We start from the raw sequence: 22,645 nt of genomic DNA on the forward strand, positions 1-22,645 counted from the left end.
GGGCAATTTAGGTCTTTTTGATGAGACGGGAGAACAGGAGGTGAGAGCCAAGCACGCAGTCGTGTGCCCGCCAATGCGATGCCCCCAGATCCTGCAGGGGTAGGGACCCTAGCTGCAGCATGAGAGACTCAGGTAGGACAGGAGCCAGGCGCCCCAAGGTGGGATGTGCAGTGAGTGTCCCTGGCACAGCTGGGGGTGGGTCTGCCTTGCTGCACGATGTGGGGGGCAGGTGTCGTGTCCTTGAGAGGGGCTTCTGAGGAGGGAGGGACCAGCAGCTCCACCCCAGGCCTGTTCTCCTGTCCCTGGTGGAAGCCAGAGGAGGCAAAAAGTGGAGGAAACCCAGGAGAACGTGTCCTGTACTGTTTCTGACACGAGATCTGGTTCTGGCGGCTGGGTGACCCCAACTGCAGCTAGAGGGGTGCGAGCGGGCTCCCTGTGCCCTGATGCCTCACATGGGTGTGTGTAACTCTCCCTAGGCCTCTGTCAGTCCCCATCCGTCCCTCTGTCTGTCTGCTCTCCTGAGAAAGCCCCCAGGAGTGTGCACGGCCCAGAGCCTGTCCTTTCCTAGCTCCTCAGCCGTCCAGCTCAAGCTGGCAATCTCTGCAAGCAAGGCAAGGGGAGGACGCCCTGGGCAAGGCCATCAGAGCCCCACGGGTGGTGGGGCGGCAGGATGGGGCAGCCCGGGGAGATGCCCACCCTGCCTTGGGGGGTGGCCACGGCCTTCCACAACTGCAGCCCCCCCAAGCGCCCACCTCACTTGGCCCATGTCCCAAAGTGCCTGGGGGACCCCCCCAGCTCAGCCTGATGAGCCCCCGTGCAATGATGCTATTTCCTTACAGACACAGAATATAATAATTCCCAATAATGCCAGGCCCAAAATAACCCCACAATGTGCCGCGTGCTGAGCTCCTACCAGAGAATGTAACTGAGTCAAACACAGCTGCAAGTCGCTTTAAAAATACCCTAAACACACACACACACAAACACAAAACCCGCCGCGAGGATGCCCACCTCCGCCCACGGCCCTGCTTGCAGGTATGAGGGTGAAGGTGGGGGCACGGGAAGGGAGGGGGACCCTGCCCTCCACCCCTGGAAGCTGATGGGAGGCCCCAGGCGGCAGTGTGACGGGGAGGGGTGGACGGGGCTGGAAAGCGTGCTCAGGGCTGCAGGCCACTGCCCTTTGCCTCTCACCCACGTCTGAGGCAGAGTCTGACACCCCACTCCTCCCCAGCCCTGCCCCTGAGACCACTTGGAACAAGTGCCCCCTCTCCAGCATCCCCAGAGGGTGGGTCTGGGTGAGCTCACCTCTGCAGGAATGCGGGGCTGCCTAGGCCCCCACCTTCCCCCCAGACCTGGCCCTCTCTTGGGACCCTCAGCTCCTACCTGCTCTCCTGTGCTCCCTCTGCCAACCCTGGGAACAGCCCCTGAACCGCCACGCCAGAAGGAGGCAGAGGTGGGCCTATTCGGCAGCCCCTCGTCCGGCTCTGTTGAGGGTGAGGCAGAAGTCCCCGTCCACCAGCTCTGGGCCTCTCCCAGGCCGGGTGCACAACCAGGCCAGGGAAGGCGGACGAGGCCCCGGCTGGGCCTCTGGCAGCTCCAGACCCAGAGCAGCTGGTGCCCAGTTCCAGGTGCCCACTGGCCTCAGCTCTCACGCCAGAGGGCCCTGAGGACGGCAGCTCCCTGCTCCCCACAGCACCAGGTGGTGCACCTGAGAAACGTGGTCCAGCAGCTCTCCTTCAGAGGTGGGCCTCCCGCCCACTGACAGCCCAGGGGGCCCAGATGTTACAGAGGCCCACCCAGACCCCACAAACGGCTGGAAAAGCCCACTGGTGCCCACACCCTCCCCCTCCCCAAACTCAGGGGCCTCATGCGACAGGGGAGCGCATAGGACCCCACACCCCAGGATTCCGGGCAAGAAGGCTTGGGTCAGCCCTCAGGCCACCCTTCCCAATAAAGGGGCTGGGCCCACACAGGGCATTGCTGGTCCAGCCCCTGCAGAATGGGTGGCCCGTGGCCCGTGGCCCTGGACACAAAGATCCTCCACAGAACGACACTGGTGCTCAGCAGCCCCCTCCGTTGCAGCCCACCCCCCAGACGGCAGCCACACCACAGCACGTGGGGCTGAATGGGTCACTGGAGGGAGGGCTGGACAGGTAAGGGCGACGAGGACAGGCCACAGGGAAGGTGCATTTGGATGCTCCACTCAGTCTCTCAGGAGGCAGCTCTGCCCATAGGCTGGCTTTTGTTCTTGGGGAGCAGACCCCCTACCCCCTCTCTCACCCCTAAGCCCACCAAGACAAGCAGAGGCCCGTGCCCTGCCACCCCCCCAGGCTCGGCTGGGCGGGCGGCCACCTGCTGCTATGGAATCTCGCTGTGGCCAATGCCGCTGCAGCCTGAGAAGTGGGCCACAGCCTGGCCTGGAAACTGCGTTGCTCAGAAACTGGCTCCTGTGGTCACGGGATCTGCCTCTGCTGCAGGCGGCCTGCAGACAGCCTAGGGCAGCAGAGGCAGCCTTGGCCCCAGCCTGGGGCTGAGCCCGGAGCCCCTTCCTCAGGGAGCATCCACCCGCCCAGACTTGGGGAGGGGCTGCCCACCTGTCCCTGCCCGACGGCCCCAGGGGGGAGCCAGCCTGGGCAGCCCCAATGCCCTGCACCCTGGCGAGGCTCAGGCGTGGAGCTGGGTGAGGAGGTCTCCAAGCCTCGGGCTCTCAGGTGCTTCCCTCCCCGGGGGCTGGGGGCCTCCCTCACTGCCCCCTCCCTACTTGAGGAACACAGGAAGGGCTTTTCCTGTAGCCCTGTTCCAATGTTGGCCACAATCCTGGGGACACCGGGAGCCATAGCAGCTCACTCCAGCTGGGGGGACACAGGGGACACACACGCAGGAGGGGTCTGCTGGAGTAGGGAGAGGGCATCCCAGGGGCTGTCAGGACCTCCACACTGCCCACAGTCACGAGGAGCCCGGAAAGCGGCAATGGGACGTGGACGCTTTGGCATGGCCGTCCTCTGCAGGGAGGCCAGACTTCAGGCACAGGGTGTGGACAGAGGATGGGACAAGGGTGGAGCCCTGCCTCTGTGAGGAGGGGTGGCCCTGGCTCCATACCATGGTCAGTGTGCCCTGGCCCCATGACCCCCTCCATGAGGGAAAGAGGGACCAGCACCCAGTGAGCGCCTACTGTGTGCACAGATGCTCCTGTTTAACTGGACAGCCGAGGACCTGGCCTGCTCCACTGCCTCCAGCCCCCCGAGCCTCTGCAGGTCACCACACCCCAGCCTCAAAGTCCTCGTCAGGAAAATGGGGCAGTGACAGGGCCAATACTTCAAGGACTGGAAATAACATGTGTAACAGGGTCTCCCAAGACCCAGACCCACGGCCAGGCTCCCAGGAAGGGAAGCTTGCACCTGCCTCTGGTTGGGAACCCTGGCCAAGCCCCCCGGCCCCGCTGTCCAGGAATTATTTAGGTGCCTCTGCAGGCCCACCTGCTCTCCCCTGGGTGGCTGGGGGCAGATGAGTGACCTGTGAGGAAGCTCCCCCAGCCCTCTGGAGGGTGTGTGGACCCTGCACCTGCTCACAGTGGCAGCTCCCAGAGACCCACAAGCTGGGGGCAGGGGCAGGCAGGGAGGGACGGGGCAGGCAGGGAGCAGCATCGAGGGCTCTCCGTCCCCCCGCCACAGGCAGCCCCTCTCCCCAGCGTTTGCTCCAGGCCAGCAGCTGCTGCCTGTGAGATGAAATACTTCCTCTGCAAGCAACACAGGGCAGAGGGCCACCTGCGGGACCCAGGCCCAGCATTTCCTTGGGACCCTCTAGTTTGCTCCCTGAAGGTCCTCGTCCACGGTCCAGCGCCCAGGCCCAGCTGTCCCCTGGCCTTGTCTCTCCTCCTGTAAACCCAGGTGGACACAGTGCTGCCCTCGACTCCTGTGAAGCGAGACAGAGTGACACCAGACCCCACAGGGTCCCTGGGGGTTCTCCCTCCCGGAAGGGGAGCCTCAAGGTGGGAGGGACAGTGGCCGCCCTCCACACGTGCTGCCAGAGGGACCATCGGCGCAGTGCCCCAACAGAGGCCCTGCTCGGTCTGCCCCCATGTGCCCGCAGCAGAACACAAACCCCACTTTACAGCATTGGCATTTCTGAAGGATGACAAAGATCCCAGGGCTCAGAACGTGTTTTTTGTGTGAACAGACACTTCCGCACAGTGTGCCGGATGACAGCACCTCCCCACAGCTCGGGCCTGAATCATCGCCTTCCTGGCAGTCCCCCTGAAGGCCGGGGGCAGGGAGCCCACAGCACATTCAGGCCAGGGCCAGTGGGACACAGGAGGCCGAGGCCCACAGGCCCCTGCCCTTCAAACGGGGCCAGCCTCCCCGGGAGGGGTCTCGGCCACAGTCACCAGGGGAATTGCTCTCAGCTCCCAAGTGCAACCGACCCTTTCAGGGCAGGGCAGCGTCAGGGCCATCCACTGTGCCACCCCAGCCCACCTGCGTCACAAACCCACAGGAGCGTGGGGGCTGAAGCTCTGTGGGTTGGCCACGGCCAGTTCCCGGGGCTGGAGGAGAGGTCCCGGGGCAGGGGGCTGGGGCCACTCTGGAGGTGGGGCCCGCAGAAGGGGTTAACTGGGCTTCCCAAGGGCCAGTACGGCCCCTGAGATCCATCTTCATTAGCCATGTTCTCAGTGACAGCTCCTGGGCTGTCACTGCAGGCTGCATCCCTCGGCGACTCTAGCCAAAGCAACTATAGGGGTTGGGGAGGGACCACTGAGCACTCACAGCTCTGGACCCCAGACCCCATGGTTAGGACCCAGAGCCTGCCCACCACCCCCTGCCCTCAATTCAGAGGCAATGGGATCTGGGGAGTTGGGAGGCGCCGTGGCCCCTTGGTGACATGGAGCCATCAAGAGGCCTCCGTCCTGGAACGCCAGGCCCATCCGCGTCCCCTGCCCAGGCTCTGCCCTAAACTGCACCTTGACCTGCTCCCAGGAGGCCAAGCAACGGGCTCCAAGTGTCCCGCTCCCAGGAGCCCATTTCCCCTCACAGTGAGCAAGGAAGCTCCAGCTTCGTGGAGAAATCGCCACCTTCTAGCACGCTCCTCACCTTCTCCCCGGGGTAATCATTCACTCCACAACCACCATCACCCTCTTTGTACAGATGAGGACACGGAGGCTCAGAGAGACCAGCATCTGGCCCAGGAACCCACAGCCCAGGACGTGGCAGGGCTGGGATTTGAACCCAGGCGGTGGCCCCAGGCCCACACTTGGCCTCTAGCGAGCTGCCCAGGTCCCCAGGGGGGAAGCTGAGCACACAGTAGGTCTGGGTGCAGCAGGCTGGGCTGGGGGTGGGAGGTCCTGTGCAGCGCCAGGCTGGTGAAGTAGCTCCTTTGATGTTTTCCGAAGGCTGCAGGAAGATGTCCCAGAAGGCCCTGTCTTCACTGTGCCGCTCAGGGAGGCGGCAATCAGAGGCTCTCGGAAAAGTGGAGCATTTCGTGATTAGTTAACAAGGTGCCCACAGCACCTTTTAGCTCCACCCTGTGCTGAAATGGTCACCAACGAAGGAAGGGAGCCCTTGAAATGTCACAGGGAGACTTGAAGGCCTCTGGTCAGCATTTTTCAAATGCAGAACCAGGCCCCTCACGGGAAGCGCTGCCCCATAAATACGCCATGCGCTGCCCCACACCTCGGAGCTCAGCCACAGGAAGGGAAGCACCTCTGCCCCACCAGGCTGTCCCTGACAAGCTCAGGGTGCAGGCCCGGCTGGGCAGGTGGCGTGGGCTCCCCAACTCCTCTCAGGAGACCCTGGTGGAGGCTGAGCTCCACCAAGGCTCTGGGTGAGGAGAAGCGGCCTTGCTCACCCTGTCCCAAGGAGTATGAGGGTCCAGGGGCTGAGCCCAGGGAAACTGAGGCCCACCGTGCCAGCAGCTGCCCCAGGCCAGGGCCAGCCTCTTGATTATGTATCAAGGCCACCTGCAGCCACCACTCAGCCCTGGCACTCTGAAGCAGAAGCTGAGGGCTGGCGGTTCTGCAGGGACTGTCCACGTTCCGGGGAGCAGGGAGCATCAGGGGCAGGGTCGGAGGGACGGGCGGGCAGCAGGGGTCACTAAAGGCGGCTGGGCCAGAACTCTACACCCACCCTCCCAGCTACTGCCCACAACTCACTATATTAGCCCATTTCACAGGTGAAGTCATGGAGGCCGAGTCCCCTGTCCAAGGCCACACAGGGCTGGTGGCAGAATCGGGAGCCCACTCAAGTCGGCCCCACCCTGGGGTGGCGTCCTCGGAGCCCTGGCCCGTTCTGGGTGGGGCCTGGGCTCCACCCCCCAGGCACAGCCAGCCTGGAGCAGAGGCCCTGGGAACAGGGGCCACGTGTGGGTCTGGTCTCCACTCTGAGCACCACAGAGTCTCAGGATGGGAGGCGGCAGCCCTGATACTCGGCCAGCTCACCCCCTTCCCTGGGAAGCCCAAGAGTGAGAGTGTGTGCACGTGTATGCACGAGCACCAGGTGACACACACGTCTCCGCAGGTCCGGGGGGGCGGGGGGAGGAGGCCACAAAGTGGGTGTGGATCCTGCAGGTTGCAGGTGAGTCGAGCACTTTGGCGGCTTCCTCACACAAATTCTGGGCTGTAAGTGGTCAGCCCTCCCCAGACCTCCCCAGCCCCAGCTTGTGTGCAATGGAGCCCCACCCTCCTGGAGCCTCCAGCCCACAGCGGTCTGACGCGTAGTGGGAGCTGAGAAAATGGGGTGAGGAGTGTGCTCTGATCTGTGGGGGTGGAGACCCCAGAATCAACACCCCAGAGGCTGCTGGGAGCACAGAAGGGGTGGAAAGAAGGAAGGAAGAAGAGTCGTGGGGGACAGGACTGGGGCTGGTGGACATCCCCACCCAGGCCACTGTGCCCCAGAGGAGGACACACACACACACACACACACACACAGGGCTGGGGGCTGAAGGAGCCCCAAGTCAGACTCAGCCCCAGGGAGCGAGTGCAGGAGCGCCCGCTGGCCCAGGCCCCTCTCACGGCCTGGGCCAACCAGCTCTTCCCTGGGCTGGGCAGCCAGCAGCCTCCTTTGTCCTTTGTGCTGGGCAGGCAGAAGGGACAAAAGCTGTGCTCCCGGCTGGCTGGCTGCTGCCGCTGGAGACATCTCCCAGGAGCCCTTCCTCCCCGTGCCGTGGATGCGGGCCTGTTATACAACAGACCTAAGAATAATCCGGAGGGCGGGCAGTGCAGGGGAGACGAAGCCAGCCTGCCTCTCGGGACCCTCAAGCTGGGGGTGGGGTGGGGCCATCCACACCCAGGTCCTGCTTCTGCCCAGAGCCTGGGTCCGTCAGGAGGCCCGAGGGGCACCCAGGGTCGCACCCACCTCCAGCACCTGGGAGGTGCTAGAAGGCCCAGGGCCATCTGTGCCTAGTGGCCCTTGGGGTCAAAAGTCCTGGCTGGGCCTGTGATGGCCCCAAAGCAGGCAGCCGCAGGGAAGCCGGCTTTTCAGTGGGGGTGAGGCCTGAGCTCCTGGTGGCTGCTCCTTCCCAGAAGCCCCCGGCAGCAGGGCCCCAGCACACAGGGCCTGGGGGCTGCAGTGGACACGGGCGCAGGACGGCAGAGGGGAAGGCTGGCCCACAGTGACAGGAGTGCCTGCTGGCAGCCCACCCCCTAGCCCTGTCCCCTGCTGGAGCAGGTGGCAGGCAGCCTGCCGGTCTCGGGCAGACTCCCGCCCTTCCGGGGAGCAGGCGGCAGGGCGGGTGCGACAATTACCAGCTAATGAAGTAGCCCTATTAGGCGCAGAGTAACAGAATATATACAAATTGGCCCATAGCTCTTCATCTATTGCAGACATTAAAAATTAAAATCCAATTACAACTCGTATTGTCAAACCTGGCTGCTGCCACTTACCGCAACCCGTGTGTGGGGCAGGGGATTATGTAACCTGAACTCTCAGCTGCAGGGAGTGAGGGCCTCGGGGAACCAGGGCCACCTGCCCCCATGGCTCCCCCGGAGGGTCTGCAGGGAGTCTCTCCCACCCACAAGCCCCTCTGGCACCTAAGGGACCCCACAGACCTGGCCCAAGCACCAGCTGAGGAAGGTCCCTGCCTGGTCACTCCCAGAAGGGGCCACTGCCAGCCTGCGGGATGTCCTCCCAGTGACCCCAGCTGTCCCCAACAGCAGTTATGTCGGCTCTGCCAAGAGCAGCTGTGTCGGCGCTGCTGGTGGCTAGTGACAGACATGCCCCCTGGAGACCCCACCCAGCCTCGTGCTCACCATTCACCCTGGATGGGCCGGGGTCCAGGATGTCAAGGCCACTAGACCCACCCTCTGGGCAGCCTGGGGCGCAGCACACACTGCCTGGCACATGTTCATGCAAGTTCCAGGCCACGAAGGGTCAACTCTCTCACCTCCCGGGGCAGCCACAGCCTCTGGCCAGGTGCAGGCCAGGACAGGGCCACCAAGCATCAGGCCTCGGGGAAGGGGGCTGTGGAGACCCTTCAAGCATGGCCGACGGCACACACTCCACCTGCTGAACGCCCACCTCCCCCACCCTTCCTGGAACCCCAGACTCTCCCCGTAGGACCACGCAGAGGATGTGGCTGTGGGTTCAGTGCAGAGGGCATATGACAGGGTGGGGGCTGCCGGTGTCTTTAGAGCCAATTTCTTCCGTTATCCCAGGCAAGGGTCAGAGTCCTGGGGGACACATGCAGGCCGGCCCCTGTCCCCACCAACCAGGAGAGATGATGATGACCTCTCATCTCTGACCTGCCCCCCAGACCCTGGGACCTGAACTCCCCTCCATGGCTGCAGCTGTATGACTGAGATTGTGGGCTCAGAGGACTCTGGCAGGACACAAATGGGCCTCCCGTGACAGAAGCACGTGGGCACATGGCCCAGGCACCACGGGAACTGAGTGTCCCCTCTCAGGGATCAGGGCATAAAGTGACAGAGAGGACACAAACCAGGTACCTTTCCATGGGTGAGGGGTGGAGAAGGCCACGGGAGAAAAGCCAGCCTCAGTAGGGAGTCAGCGGTCACTCTGTCTGCCTCAAGGGTTAGTGGGCAGGGTGGGCGTAAAGGGGAGGGAAAGTGAGAGGAGCGGAGGGGAGGGGAGGCCTCCCGCGTCCTTGGCATCTTTCCTCAGCCAGCTCCAGAAGTGCCCCCATCCCCTAAAGGATGCCCCATAGCTCTGCCTGCAGGCCCAGAGCCCCAGGAAGTACTGCTTCGCCACCACTACCACCAGCACCCTACAAGAGGGCCTGGGTGGGGCCATCCCAGAGCCTGGCTGGGTCCTGGCTGCCCCACCAGAGCCCACTACGCCCCTCCTGCTAGTGCTGGGAGAGGCTGGCTGGAGGCCAGAAGCAGCACCTGCAGCCCAGGCAGATGTGCCAAGTCCACCCGCTGCGGCATGGTCCACCCAGCACCTCGCAGCAGACCCAAGTGGCTGCGCCCCTGTTGCACCATCCACAGGCAGCGAGGGGACCGGGCGCCCGGCCTGAGCTGAGCAGGGCTCCGTCTCAGCACAGGGTCACAGCCCCATTGCGACATCCACCCTAAACCAGGGGAGGAAAGTTCGCAGGGGGTGGCCCACACCTGCGGCCTCCAAGAGAGCCCAGGACCCCTCGCCTGCCGCGCGCAATCCCGCACCCACATCCCTGCCCGCCCCCTCCAAGATCGGGGCCTCCCCTCCGCGGTCTGGACCTCAGAAGCAGCTCGGCCCACCGGGAGACCGAGGCAGCCAGGGCGCGAGGGGGCAGCGCGCGCCCCCTCCCCATGCCGCCTCGACCCACCGCCCAGGGCAGCGGCGCCCCCGCGCGTTCGCCGAGCCCCGGGCGCAGCAACAGGAGAGGCGCGGCACCTACTGTGCTTCCGCGGGGCGGCTCCCGCGTCCATTGTCTCCGCGGCGGCGGCGGCGACGGGGGCGGGGGCGGCCGGGGCGGGGGCGCCGTCAGCGGCCGGCCTGGGGCTCCGGCTCGGGCTCGGGCAGCATCGCCCTGCTGGCTGGGGCGGCCCGCGGTGGGCTGTGCGCGCGGCGGGTTCGGCGCGCTGACACTGCGCCCCGTGGAGGCGCCACGCGCGGAGAGCGCTGTCACTCGTGCCGCCCGCACCACACCCCCTGCCCGCCCCGCGCCGGGAGGGGGCCGGGGGCGCGGGCTCGGCGGCGGGCAAAGCGGGACGCAGGGCACAGAGCCGGGAGGCGCAGAGCCGGGCGCACAGTGGGGCCAGCCGGCCCGCCCCGCGCGGGCCGCAGCCAAAGTACTTTCCCCGCAAAGAAGCACCCGGCCTCCCTGCTCCCCCAACTTCCCCCTCCTCCTCCCTCCGCAGGGCCCCAGCTTGCGGACCGGGAAGGGGGCGGGGCCGAGAATCGCTTCCCCATCCCAAGGCTGGGCGTTTGCCGGACAGGTGGCTGAATGCAGCCGAAAGGGGTGTTTGCCAGGCATTATCCCACACACTCCCACCCACCGCCACCCTGGTGCTTGAAGGGAGGGGCCTGGGCTCCCCCTCCCCCAAGATGTAAGGTGGCACGTGCAGAAACCTGCACAAGAGCCTGGAGCTGGAGCTGGTGCAGGTAGGGTGGCAGCCCAGCCCTGGAGAGCTCCTTGGCCGGGCAGGAGGCATCCCTTAGCTCACACCAGGGGGCAGCCAACCCTGGGTGGGGGCGTCACTTAGCGCTGATGTCTTGGAAATGTGACCCCCAAGCCTGGGGAAAAGACCAGGAACAATAGTGGGAGCTGGCCCACTGCCTCCTCTCCCCAAACTGGCCCTGTGCCCGGGGGCAGCCACCAGCCCCAGCACACTGCTCCCTCCCACTGCCCTGGGTCCTGGAGAGGCCCCAAAGCTGCGACAGAGACAGGCCCTGGACCCTGGAGACCCTCCTTCACGGGACCTCCCTGCCAGAGCACGGTGGGCAGCAGTGGAGGAGCGGAGGAGACAGGTCAAGAGAACGTGCCCAGCTGGGCCCCAGTGTCCAAAGAAGCCGAGACTCCCACCGGCTGGCCCTGGTCTAGTGACTCAACAGGAGACAAGATGCGGGCCCACCTGCTGGCTCCCCACAGACCCACAACTAGCCCCAGCCAAACCCTCCCCTCTCTGGGCCTCAGTTTCCCCAGGTATAAGACCTGCTGGTTTCTAAGGATCTTTCCAGGTTGCTGCAGCCCAGAGGTGTTCCTGACTTTCCCCAAGCCACACAGCAGAATGTTCGTCTGTGCAGTAGATCCCAGGGCAGGATGCCTCCCGGTGCCAAGGCTGACCCGCGAGAGATGGCCTCTTGGCACCTGCTGGGGCCAGCTGAGCTCGCAAGGCTTCCTGGGCCCACAGGATGAGGGCCGAGCTCTGACTCGCAGCACAGTCTGTGTGCCCAGCACTGAGAGCTCCGTGCCTGGGCATGCATTCCAGGGATGCTTTGTCGAGCTGAGATCCGGCAAGCTGTGGCAGCCTCTGCTCAAGGTAGCACCAGGCATCCCCACCCGGCGCAAGCTGGCAGCAAAGACTCCATCATTATGACTATGAAGGGCTGTCAGAGAGATGCGTCCAGAGCTGCGGCGGCGGCCATTAGAACCACACCCCCTCTGAGGACGGCGGTGGCTCCAGGGGGCCCAGCTCGGTGCTCCCCTCTCAAGAAAGGCTGCTTCCGGGCTCCCTCGGCTGCACTCACCCCTGGCTTCCTCTCCTGGAATGCTGTCTCCATCAAGTTCTCTGCTCACCTCCCAGACCAGGACCTAATGCCCAGGCCAGGGTAGGGCCACCCACTCCTCTCTCTCCTCCCCACCCCAACCCCTGACAGCATGAACCAGCCCAGGACCCTGAGATGAGGGAGAAGGTGGGCATGCATCAGAAGGATGGAGGATGGAGATACCCAGAAATGTGCAGGGCGGCTAACTGAGGCCAGCGCAGGATGGGTAAGAGGAAGGAGCCTCCAGAAAGTGCTCAGGAGCTGGCAGGCATCAAGCCTGGGCCAGAACAGGACTGTGCTCAGAGGCTCCCTGACATTCTATGGTCACACCAGTGGGTGCCAACACTTCTTGGCTTCAGAGACATCACAGCACGGGCCTGGCCAAGCAGGGGCTGGGGGCTTCCTTCTGCATTTTGCCCGTTCCCAGGCCCTCCAAACTTTCCTCAGAGTGACAGCCCTGAGCACCCCTCCCACCACTAGCTGAGAGAACCAGGGGGTGCAGGCAGGTGGGGGACTTCTAAGACGCCGAAGGAGAGCAGGGACCTCAGGCGGGCGGGCGGGGCCTGTCGTGGGGACCTGATGTGGTGCATGGTGTGTAGATGTGCCCACCACGACTGCCAGGTCCTCTGGGGGCAACTTCAGCAGCCAGGGCAGACAGCCTGCCCCCAGCCCACCATCACCCCCGCTGAGAGCTGCGCCGGCCACTCTTCCTTCCCCGCATCTCCCAGATGGGCCCATATCCAGGCCTCCCTCCAGTGCACCCACCCACGCTGCTGGGACACCAGCCTGAGCAGGTTGGTTCCAGCTCCAAAACCTCAGGGCCTCCATACTCCCATCACACATCAGAACCCTCACAGCCTGGCACCCAGGGCGCCCCAACCACTGGTCCCTCACTCCTGCCTGGTTTCTAAGGCCTGGAGCAAGGCACCTCTTCCAGGAAGCCTTCCCTGGTTCCCTTTTCCCTCACACTCGCCACCTCTGAGACTCTGCAGCACCCACGGTCTGAGCCACAGAACTTCACTCGAGATGTCACAAAGGCTTTGTCCTTGTTTCAAGTCTGTGCTGCCCAGCAGGACTATGAGATCCCTGCAGGCAGGGTGCCACGTGCCCACGGCTCCCCGAAACACACCAGCTGGGCCCAGCTTCGGGTGGCCTCCGGCGTGTGTGTGCTCAACCTCAGCAGAGAGGAGTCCAGCCAGGCTGCCCACAGCCCCGTGTACCCGGAGACTATCCCCGTGGGCGAGCTTGCCCAGCTCCGGAGTAACAGGTGGCCCCAGCGAGAGCCCAGCTCAGAAGCCCTTCTGCAGCCCGAGGTCACCAGCGAGGACACACAGGCCCAGAGACACACTCGTGGAGGCAGCAAGAGGCGCAGCAGGCGTTGCGAGCAAGCCGGCACACGCATGCAGAATCAATACGCCTAATTGGGTAAACGTGAGATTCTCAGCCTGCTAAATTTAGAAAGCATGTTTATTTTTCGCCAGCATCTGGTCTTAAGACGTCCCGTTCTCGATCACAACTCAAGACAACGTGCAGGGTCGGATCTCAGCCCTCCCGGCTCCTGCTTCCCACACACAGAGCCCGAGTCTGGGGCAGCCCTGGGCCGACCTGGCCAGCACTGGCATGGGTGGTAGCCAGGCGTCTCCCAAGGGCACAGGAGGAGGGCTGGGTGACCTGGCCCCCAGCCAGGCAGGGCAGATCCACCTGCCCCAAGACCCCCGGACACTGGCTGTGCCCAGGTGGTGCCGACCAGGGGAGGGTGGGCATGCTGGGAGCGCCGTCTGCCGCGGACCGAAGGTCTTTACAGGCACTGCCGGCCCTTAAGAATCATTGATTCCCGATACCACTTTTTCTCTGAGTGGGGAATGGAGGTGCAGAGAGAGGAAGGCAGCTGCCCAAGGTCCCCGGAGACCAGGTATCCTGCCCCCATGGGCCTCTCTCATCAGCGGAGGTGGGTGTCTCCATCTAGGTGTGAGCTGGGTCAGGGCTGAGAGACATGGCCATCTGTAAGGCCAGCCTGGACCCCTGGGCAGGGCAGCCCACATCTGGACAAGTGAGGTGGAAATGCTTGATGCCCTGTGAACATGTCAAGTGCCCCAGCTGCCCCAGGGCCAACCCACTGGGGCCCTCAAGGCCTGGGACCTGCAGTGGAGATGCCCATGGGATAGGGAAGGGTGGGAGGCTGGCAGGAGGTGGTGGGCTGCTCCCAGCCTGAATGGTCCAAGGCCAGCTGGGGCGAAGATAGTCGTCTGGGTCCTGCAGTCAGCAGCCACGGCACGCAATCAAATGGATGTGGCGGCCAGTGGGCCAGGGAGGAGGTGGGGCTGGTGGTGGGGTTCAGGGCTCAGAGAGGGGCTGGGCAGGGGTCTCACCTGGCCAAGCGAGGGGTGGCCGGAGGTGCCCCCTCCTGGGCCCCAGGGAGGGGCGGGATGGGGTGGAGGAGCACGGCCCCCTCTCCATCCTCCCTGTGGGCACCTCAACCCCCCACCAGCATCCCAGCACGCCTCCTCACAGAACACAGGGCCATGTCTGCTAGGCTCATTGTTCGTTCATTCACTCATTCCTTCACTCGCTCCTTCATTCCTGTAACCGTTCACAAACACTCGGCACACCCCCAGGGCGCCTGGTTAGGTGGCTGGGAATTCAGTGTGACCCCAGCCCAAGACCCCTACCCTAGAAGAGGCCTCCACCCGCTGTCCAGCATGAGACAAGCACCAAACCAAGTCGCCTGTGGTTTACAAAAACTGTCACAGCTGACACTGGGCGGGCTCCTGGAGGGGGCACAGCAGGAGGGGTCCTCAGATCGGGGCGGGGGGGGGGGCTGAGTTCTGCTCGGTGGGCGTGCGCTTAGCAGAGGGAGAGGGGCTGGGGGAAAGGGAGGCAGGGCCAGGGGCCAGATCACAGAGGGCCTTAGAGACAAAAGTGGGGAGGTATTCACGGGTCAGGTCCAGAAGATCATTGAGATAGATGGGGCAGGGTGAGGGAGGGGGCACTACTTCGGGAAGCTGCAGGCTGGCTGCAGGCCTCTGTCCGGCCGGGGCACAGGACACAAATGTGGTTCAGACAGGCGAGGCCCATTTTCTCCATAGAGATGGAGAAAAGTGGGGGGAACCTGAGATGCTGAGGAGCAGGATTTGGGCTCCAGACCATGGGGGAGGGGGTGCTTTTTGCTCAGACAGGGAGGCTGGCGAGGGTGGGGGGGTCTGAAGTACAGTTTCGAATGTGATGCATTTGAGATTCAGGCAGAGTGGTCCAGCTGGCCGTGGGTGGTGCCAGGCAAGCTTGGGCAAGAGTGAGGGCTGGATATCACGATGGAGATGACCCCCCAGGGTGGGAGTGGACCTCCCGTCTCTGGAGCAGGTGACCACTCTCAGAGAAGTAGGGCCCCGAGCGGGTTAGAGTGATGCCTTGCTGCTGCCCAAGCCCACCCCCGAGGCCAGCTGGAAAGAAAACAGACCCCAGAGACCCCCATCCCAGGGGCCAGGTCTGGGCTCACTGCTCCCTCCCCTGCCTGCCCTTGGCACAGAGCCCTGTGCCAGCATACATTGAGTGCCAGCTGTGTACCAGCTGCCCTGCCCGGTGGGAAGGCCAGAGGCTCTAAACTCCAGGGTGGTCCTCCAGCAGAACCCTGAGGAAGGGCCCGAGCTAGACTTCTTGCCCCTTCGCCCACTCCCCACCCAAGGTGTGTCCTGCCTGGCCCCGCTGCCTTCCTCATCTGCCAGGCTTCAGGAGAGGCTGCGCCTGGAGGCTGCCCTGCGCCCCAGTCCTCAGGGGCAGAGCAGTAGGGAACCAGAAATAGCTGGGCCCTCGGGCCACACCTGCCAGCCCGGACGGCACAGCCACCCTAGTCAGCCTCTTCAGTTCTCCCAAGCAGCTCAGGAGCTGCTGCCCCCAGGAGGAATGGAGGGAGGAGGGGCCCTCACATTTCCTGGCAAAGGAAAAGAGACACTGAGAGCCCAGTACCCCAACACTGGACAGAGCAGGAGCCCCTCCAAGGGTCGGGGTCATGCCAGGCTGGGCCTGGGCCTCCTGCAGCCCTGGACCTGGCCCCAAAGGACCCCAGAAATGCAGCCTTCGACCTCGAATCACAGCTGGGGCCAGGTGCAGAGCCACCTTGCACTCAGCCCCATGGGCAAGGGAGCGGCTGCTCCCACTGCCGCCCTCCCCACGCACAGGGAGGTCCTGCCGCCCACAGCAGGGAGGCTCACGGGGCTGCAGACTGCCACCTGCCACCTCCACCACCTCCCGCCTTACAAACACCCATCCACCCGCCAGCCTCGGGGAGACCCAAAACAGCTTCTGCTGAGCTCGGTGCCACCAAGGTGTCCAGAGAGCCAGCCCCCAGCACTGATCAGCCCAGAGGGGTCCCAGGCCCAGGACATCAGGCCCCATGCTCCCCTGGCCTCACTGAGGCAACACCCCAAGGCCAGGTCTCCTCCCTACAGGAAGCAGCACCCAGCCCTTGCAGCGCCCACCCAGCCTTGGCTGTGCACCGGCCGCAGACAACCTACAGACCTCATCCCAGCTCCCTTCTCCCTGATGGGTGCCCAGTGGCCCGCACCCCCTTCTCAGGCCAAACCCTGGGCTTCCCGCTCCCCTGCAGACTGAGCAGGATGGTCTGGGGTCTGTCTGCCTCCCCATCTGCCAGGAAAGCCAGGTCTCTGTCCTGGGGCCCAGCACAGCTCTGGTGCATGCCAGGCTCATGGTCCTTGGGGAGTTGCGAGCTGGAAGCCCCACACTTCTCAGAATAAACCTCCCCTGTGTGGCGAGCCTTGGGCCGTGGGGAAAACACTACGTCTGGGACCCCCTCCCGTGGAGGCTTAGGCCTCCCTGTTGGTCCAGGCACAGCGTCGATGGCCAAGGACATAAACGACTCACGGCTTTGTCCACATGGCCTGCCTGGGATCCACAGCCACACAGAGTGTCAGTGCACGTGGCACCAAGGCAAGGGGCTGCTGGGTCCCAGAGTGGGGACACAATCAGCCAGGGAAACCCAGTGGCCTGCTGTGTCTCTACCTGCTTGGGAGGGGCATTTCCTGGAAGAGAGACCCTCACCAGGCTCCACCAAGACTGGAGATTCAAACTGGCCGACTGACCTTCTGGGTCCCCTGACGGAACTGTGTCTAAACCGAGTCAATAGGCTGAGAGTGAGCAGCAGAGGGGAGCTGTGGGCTCACAGGACTAGGACTCATTCACTTCTCGTTTCTCTACTGGAGGCAGGGCTCAATTTTGCTTTCCAAAACCAGGCTGCAGTCTGGACAATGGAGAACAAGGACCCTCTGGATGAGGAGAGCTCGGCCCTGCCCAGAGGCCCCCAGGGGTGCCCAGGGAATGAAGGATCCCAAAGCTGCCACTGTCCAGGGAGCTGTGGCCACTTTTCCCAGTCGTAGATTGGCCTGAAGGTGAGTCCATGCGTCCTGCCTCCTCCAGAAAAGCCTCTGACCCTGTGCCAGACAAGCGCCGGCTCTGGAAAGGCAGCAGCGAAAACCACGGCGCCCTGTCCTCTGGCACAGGCTCCCAGACCCCTCCTCTGGCTGCTCAGCAGGAAGCTGAAGGCGGGAGCTTCAAAGAACTCTGCGAGGTCAGAAAGAGTCACTTGCAAGGAAGCAGCCGGAGGCTGAGGTGCGTGCGCAGGAGTCTGCCTGCAACACGATTTACAATGGCCAATGCTCAGAAGTTTCCCAGACGCTCGGTGATGGCTGCGGTGTCGCATCCCGCATCCGGGAACATGAGGCCGCCATTAAACGTCAGGCTCCAGAAGAAAATTCGAAGGACAGGAGGGAACTGTGGTGAATCCAAGCCCCCAGGGGTGGGCTTCTGGTGGAGGGAGCAGGACAGCGATGAGGTGGGAGGGGCCGGGCAGCGGGCCCTGGAGCACACAGAGCTCGAAGGTGCAGGTGACGAAGGCGGATCTCATTTCCTCTTCATGCTTTTTCTGTATTTTCCAAAGCATCTCCTCCCTGCAAGTCTTGCTTTCACAGTCAGGAAAAAAGAAATACCAGCGAGACTGCCACTGCCACGGAGCAGGTGTGATGTCCCAGGGGAAGTGGTGGATCTGAACACACTTTAAAGTGGGAAAGCCCCCGGGGTCCACCGGGCTGTGTGAACACACTCTGGCTCCCTCCCCCAGCCTCATGGCCCAGAGACTGTAGCCTCCATGGCCCCTCCAGCCCCAGCTCAATAAGGACACAGACCCATTCGTGCACTCCAGCCAGCCCAGAGCATGAAGGCCAAGGCCTCATTCTCCCCAGCCTTTTTGGGGGCAGGAGGGCACTGGCCAGGGTGTCCGAGCCAGCCTGCACCTTGGCTCCAAGCCCAGCTGTGCCTCAGCAGCCCCTGGCCAAGCAACATCCTGGCTGCCAGCCCTGTCCACCCAGAGAGTACCAGGGAGGATTTGCCGGCTCTCAGAGGCCCAGAGACCCAGGTGGGCGGCTGCTGCAGCTCCATGAGATGAGCAGCTCCAGGTGCACACACACTGTCCACCCTGCTGAGACCTTCCCACCTCTGATACCTCAGGCAGTCGGGTCCAGCACTGTGTCCTGCCTACCCGGCAACCTCCTGGTCCCCTTGGTGATTCTCCCCGAGCTGGGCCCCCTCCCCACCAACGAAGTGGAAATCCTGCTGTGTGAGCTTGAGTTAGTGACTGAATGTCTCTGAGCATTGCTGTGCTGCTCTATTGGCACCTTAGCACACAGTTGGCTGGGCTGGGATCCAGGCTGAGTGGGGCACAGTGACAGGTGGGCCCTACTCAGCATCACTGGCTCGGGATCGTGGGTGGGGCTGTGGGGATGGGGCAGCCCAAACCAGCCTCCCCACCTGTGAGCTCACTGAGCCGGCTGGCCACTGTGGGGGTGGCTGGACCAAGTTCTCCTGGCGTTGCAAAGCTCCAGTTCCTCCCAGGTGGAGACATGGCCCCTTCCTCAGAGAACGTGAGCAGGTGGGTAGGGAGCCACACGCAGCCCAGCCACGGGCCCCAGTGGGTAAGGGCTGGGGCGGCTCCCCCTGAGTTCTCCCCCTCAATCCATCTGTGCCCTGGGAGGAAAAAGGAGGCCACTGCTTGGAGCCCCCAAAAGAGAAAGGAGCTGCCACCACCACAGCCCCCACCCCACCTGACCTGTAGGAACTGCCTCTCTCAGGGGCAGCCAGGGGGCTCAGTGACCCAGCAGCCTCCACGAAAGCCCCCGGAGACAGCAGGCACCCCTGGAGAGCCCCCGGCACCAGGCCTGCCTCCACCACCCCAGCTCCTGCCGAGGGGCCCTCTGGAGTTCTCCTTTTGGTGCATACCTCCTGGGGCCGCGGACACTCCTGATGCCCCAGGGCCCCTGCCCCAGCTATGACCCTTCCCATCTGGCATCCATGACCCCAGCAGCATCACAAGGCAGGCCACTTACAGAGCCCCATGGGTGCACTGTCAGGACCAGGGAGGGGCCCAGGGTGTGGCAGGCCAGGTGCTACACCCCAATGCTGCAAGTGCGGCTCGAAGCCCAAGTGCCTGGCACTCCCCCGCCTCCGGCTCCCGCCGGCACCTGGTCAGGGGGCCAGCCCCAGCCCTCCAGCCCCTCCCACATCAGCCTCATCTCCATCACATCAGAAGCAGCTCTTTCGCATTCTCTCCCATCCTCTAGCCTGTGGAATGGGATTAAGTAGCTGTAAATGAAATCCTGTTACCACGGATACATGAGGACTGGGGTGAGCAACCACACTCTGGGGGTGGGGGCTGTCGCATCCCCAGTGCTGTCCCACTGCCCCAGCCCCAGGCCAGGGCCCCACACTGTCCACCCTCCCAGCCCCAGCTGGAAGCTAGGGTCTCTTGCTGGACCTGCTCAGAGGTTCTGCTCCGGGCCGAGGGGCCAAGGCCGAGATGAGAGCCGCGGGGCCACGGGAACACCAGGTCACACTCACTGCCTTGTCTGGAGAAGGGGGCCCCTGCCCTACTGTGGACACAGCAGACGCGGTGGCTGCAAGTCCCAGTGCGGGGGGCATGGAGTGGGTGCCGGGTGATACCACTGGGCTCCAGGTAAGCTGCCCAACCCGAGTCCTGCAGCCTGAGTGGCCAGTACCCCCGAGCAGAGCCCAGGCCCACACCTCCTGGCATGGCTCTGACCCTCACCCCACACACCCAGCTGGGTCAGAGCTGGGCGCCAGAGCAGGCATCAGCCAGGGCAGGGCTGCGGCCCACAGGAGCTGGGACATACTTCAGCCCCAAACAAGGAGCCTCCCAACCGCCAGGGACACAGATCAGGACACACTGACCTGCTTCATAGGCCGTGAGCCTGTCACCTGGGCCTGAGGGCCTCCCCTGCCCTCTGGGCTGGGAAACTTCCCACTGCTCAGTGGGGCTGCCTCAGGGAGCTTCTTGAAGGACCTGCAGGGCCTGACCAGGTGCTCCCACCCCTGCCCTCGGCCTGGCACCCAGCACAGCACCTGGCCTGATGTCAGCAGCAGCAACCCAGGCATGGAGGGGACGGGGAGCACGGGGAGGGGATGGGGGGCACTTGGGGGAGGGGGAGCACGGGATGGGCAGGCAGCAGTCTGAGGGTGGAGCCCCCTTTCCTGGGCACCGTCACCTCTGGATCCAGGCACCTCCCCACACCCAGAACTGCAGGCTCCCCCTGAGGGCCCTACCTGGGGACGGGGCCTCGGGGACTCTGGGCCTGAAGGAGGAGCCTAGCAGCCTCCTTTCCCCTGTTCCAGCCACCCTTTCTCTGGGTGTCCATTCCAGACTGAGCTGAGAAGCAGGGCCGAGCCGGGCAGGGGCCGTGTGCCTCTGAGCAGCCACCTCCCAACAAGGGGAGGAGACCCGCCCGGGCACATCTGGGGAATGTGGGAGGAACAAGCCAGGGCCGGCTCTGCGGGCACACGGAGGGCTGCACAGAGCACAGACACCCACACATGCCCGCACGCCACGCATGCACACGCACAGACCCTCCCAGGTGTGGATTCAGATTTGTGCTGCACACGCGCGCACACACGTGCAAACGCTCACCTCCACCACTGCTCTCCCCTGGGGAACAGCTGTCAAGCCAGCAGCAAGGGCCCCCAGAGGAGCAGGTGATCACGTGCATGAGCACACACATGCACGCACATGCACACACCACATGTACACACACACCTGCACGCGTGTACACACACACCCCACTGAGATGCAGACCTACTGTCACACCCGTGGATCCCCTGGACACATGCATCCTCACCCCCTGCACCCTCCCTTTCTGGTCTCCTCCCCCTCCTCCCAGGAGAGCTGAGTCAGGGTCCTGAGAGTTGCTACGTCTGCCAAGGAGGAGCCAGAGGAACCCTCTGCCCCCCACACACACGGGCAGCCAGAGGCAGAGCTGCCGCTCAGCAGAGGGCCCAGCAAACCTGAAACCACGCTTCCTGGGGTCTCCCACCAGCTGGATAGACCCCAGAAGCCCCTTCACATCAGGAGACCCCTGACCTTCTGACCGTGCCCAGGTGCCAGGCCCAACCACACATCTGAGAAGAAAACATTCCTGAGATGCAGGGGTGAGCCTTCCCCCACCAGTCCCTGGGTCCCCTCAGTGCACCACAGGCTGTGAGCTGGCCACCCCCGGGGGTTAACACACCCCCTCTCTAGGTGGGCTGAGCTCTCACCTTATCCCAGAATGTTGACTCCCGAGTCAGGGGCTGGCAGGCCCAGGGCCAGCAGGTGGCATCTCAGCCCAGGCCTGAGGCCTGAGGCCCAGGGGCAGACACACCATGTTGGCCTCAGCTCAGCCCATCACACTGGGCACTCAGAACAGAAAGCAGCCAAGTGTTCTGAGCTGGAAGAGAGCAAGCCCCCACCTCCTAGACAGCCGGGGCCCAGCCTGCGGGTCATCTCAAGTGGTTCCATGCGGCAGATTCTATCCCACGGAGCACGGAGCAAATCACACAGCAGGAGAGAGCCTGGAGCCGGCATCTCGGGGAGGAGCCTGTGCTGCCGGGGACAGGGGCCTGCTCAGCACCACCCTTCCCTCAGGCCGGGACCCTCACACTTGGCCAGGCTCCCTGCACACCTGTACACCTGTGTGATTCTGAATGCTGGGAGTCGAGACACAGCAAACGAATGTGATAGAAGTCAGAATAGCAGGGACCCCTGGGCGGGCAAGGGGGCAGTCCCACGGAGGGGCAGGCAGGAACATCCCATTTCCCAGTCCAGGTGATCGTTACGTGGCAAGTTCACTTTGTACGGCCTCATCCCGCTGTGCACCTAAGATTGTGTACTTCCCAGGATATATCGTACAGTGCCTTCTTTTTTAAAGTTGAGTGAGAAAGAAAAAAAGCGTGCTCCTAAACCAGCTCAACTCACTTCCAGAAGCCGCAAGTATTGCCACCAATAGGCCACTGGACATCGAGAAGTGGCACCTAGAGGTCCAGACCCAGAGATGACAAGCACCTCTCCAGGATGCACAGCCCAGCAATCACAAGACCCACTGACGATCCCTGAGTCAGCCCAGGGTTCCCATGGGTCTGAGCCAGCTGGACAGAACTGGAGGGGGAGCTGCAGCCCCAAAGCTATCTTCCTAATAAGTCTGTTTGTTCTGCCTCCCCTTGAACTGGGGCAGGCGCACGCCGACCAGCCCACAGCAGAGCCCCTGTTCTGGAGAAGCTGGCAGAGGCCCTTCTCCCAGGTGGGACCAGGGCATCACACTCGACGGGGAAACGAACCCAGAACCACATGGCTGTCTGCCCGGAGGCCTCACTCACCCACAGGCAGAATGTTGATGCTCAGGAAAGGTGGTCCACTCTCCAGGTCAGGCCCTGGGTCCTCGGGCGAGGGAGCCATCAGGGAGGGATCGAAGGCTCTCGGCGGTGGCAGCAGCAGGTAAGAGGTGGGACCAGCCTAGACTACCAGCTGAGGCTGGCCTTCCGAGGGAGGCAGAAAAAGGCTCCTCCGAGGTCCAACTGTCCCCTGGGCCCCCAGCGTGCCCTGCTAGGATGGAGTCCGCCACTCATCACACACCTGGAGGAAACAGGGGCAGCAGGGGTGTGGGTGAGGCCCGTCCAGCCAC

The 22,645-nt window shown here is 63.8% G+C and overlaps 1 protein-coding gene across 8 annotated transcripts in view; it reads right to left on the reverse strand.

The window, feature by feature from the left end:
* The window catches only part of PLCH2 (phospholipase C eta 2), an 83,002-nt gene that overhangs the window by 48,981 nt on the left and 11,376 nt on the right, over nucleotides 1-22,645 (reverse strand). For 7 of the 8 annotated variants that reach the window (XR_011536047.1, XM_070605107.1, XM_070605116.1 and 4 more), the window contains exon 2: nucleotides 22,341-22,596. Coding sequence is in view for 7 of the 8 variants with exons in the window: in XM_070605107.1 (XP_070461208.1) it covers nucleotides 22,341-22,419 (79 nt within the window). In the remaining variant the exon portion in view is untranslated. Of the gene's footprint in view, nucleotides 1-9,825; nucleotides 10,245-22,340; nucleotides 22,597-22,645 lie in introns of those variants that run through there. The other variant, XM_070605142.1, reaches the window with a different exon arrangement.

Source organism: Equus przewalskii, chromosome 2 (genome assembly GCF_037783145.1).
Source record: "Equus przewalskii isolate Varuska chromosome 2, EquPr2, whole genome shotgun sequence".
Lineage (NCBI taxonomy): Eukaryota > Metazoa > Chordata > Mammalia > Perissodactyla > Equidae > Equus > Equus przewalskii.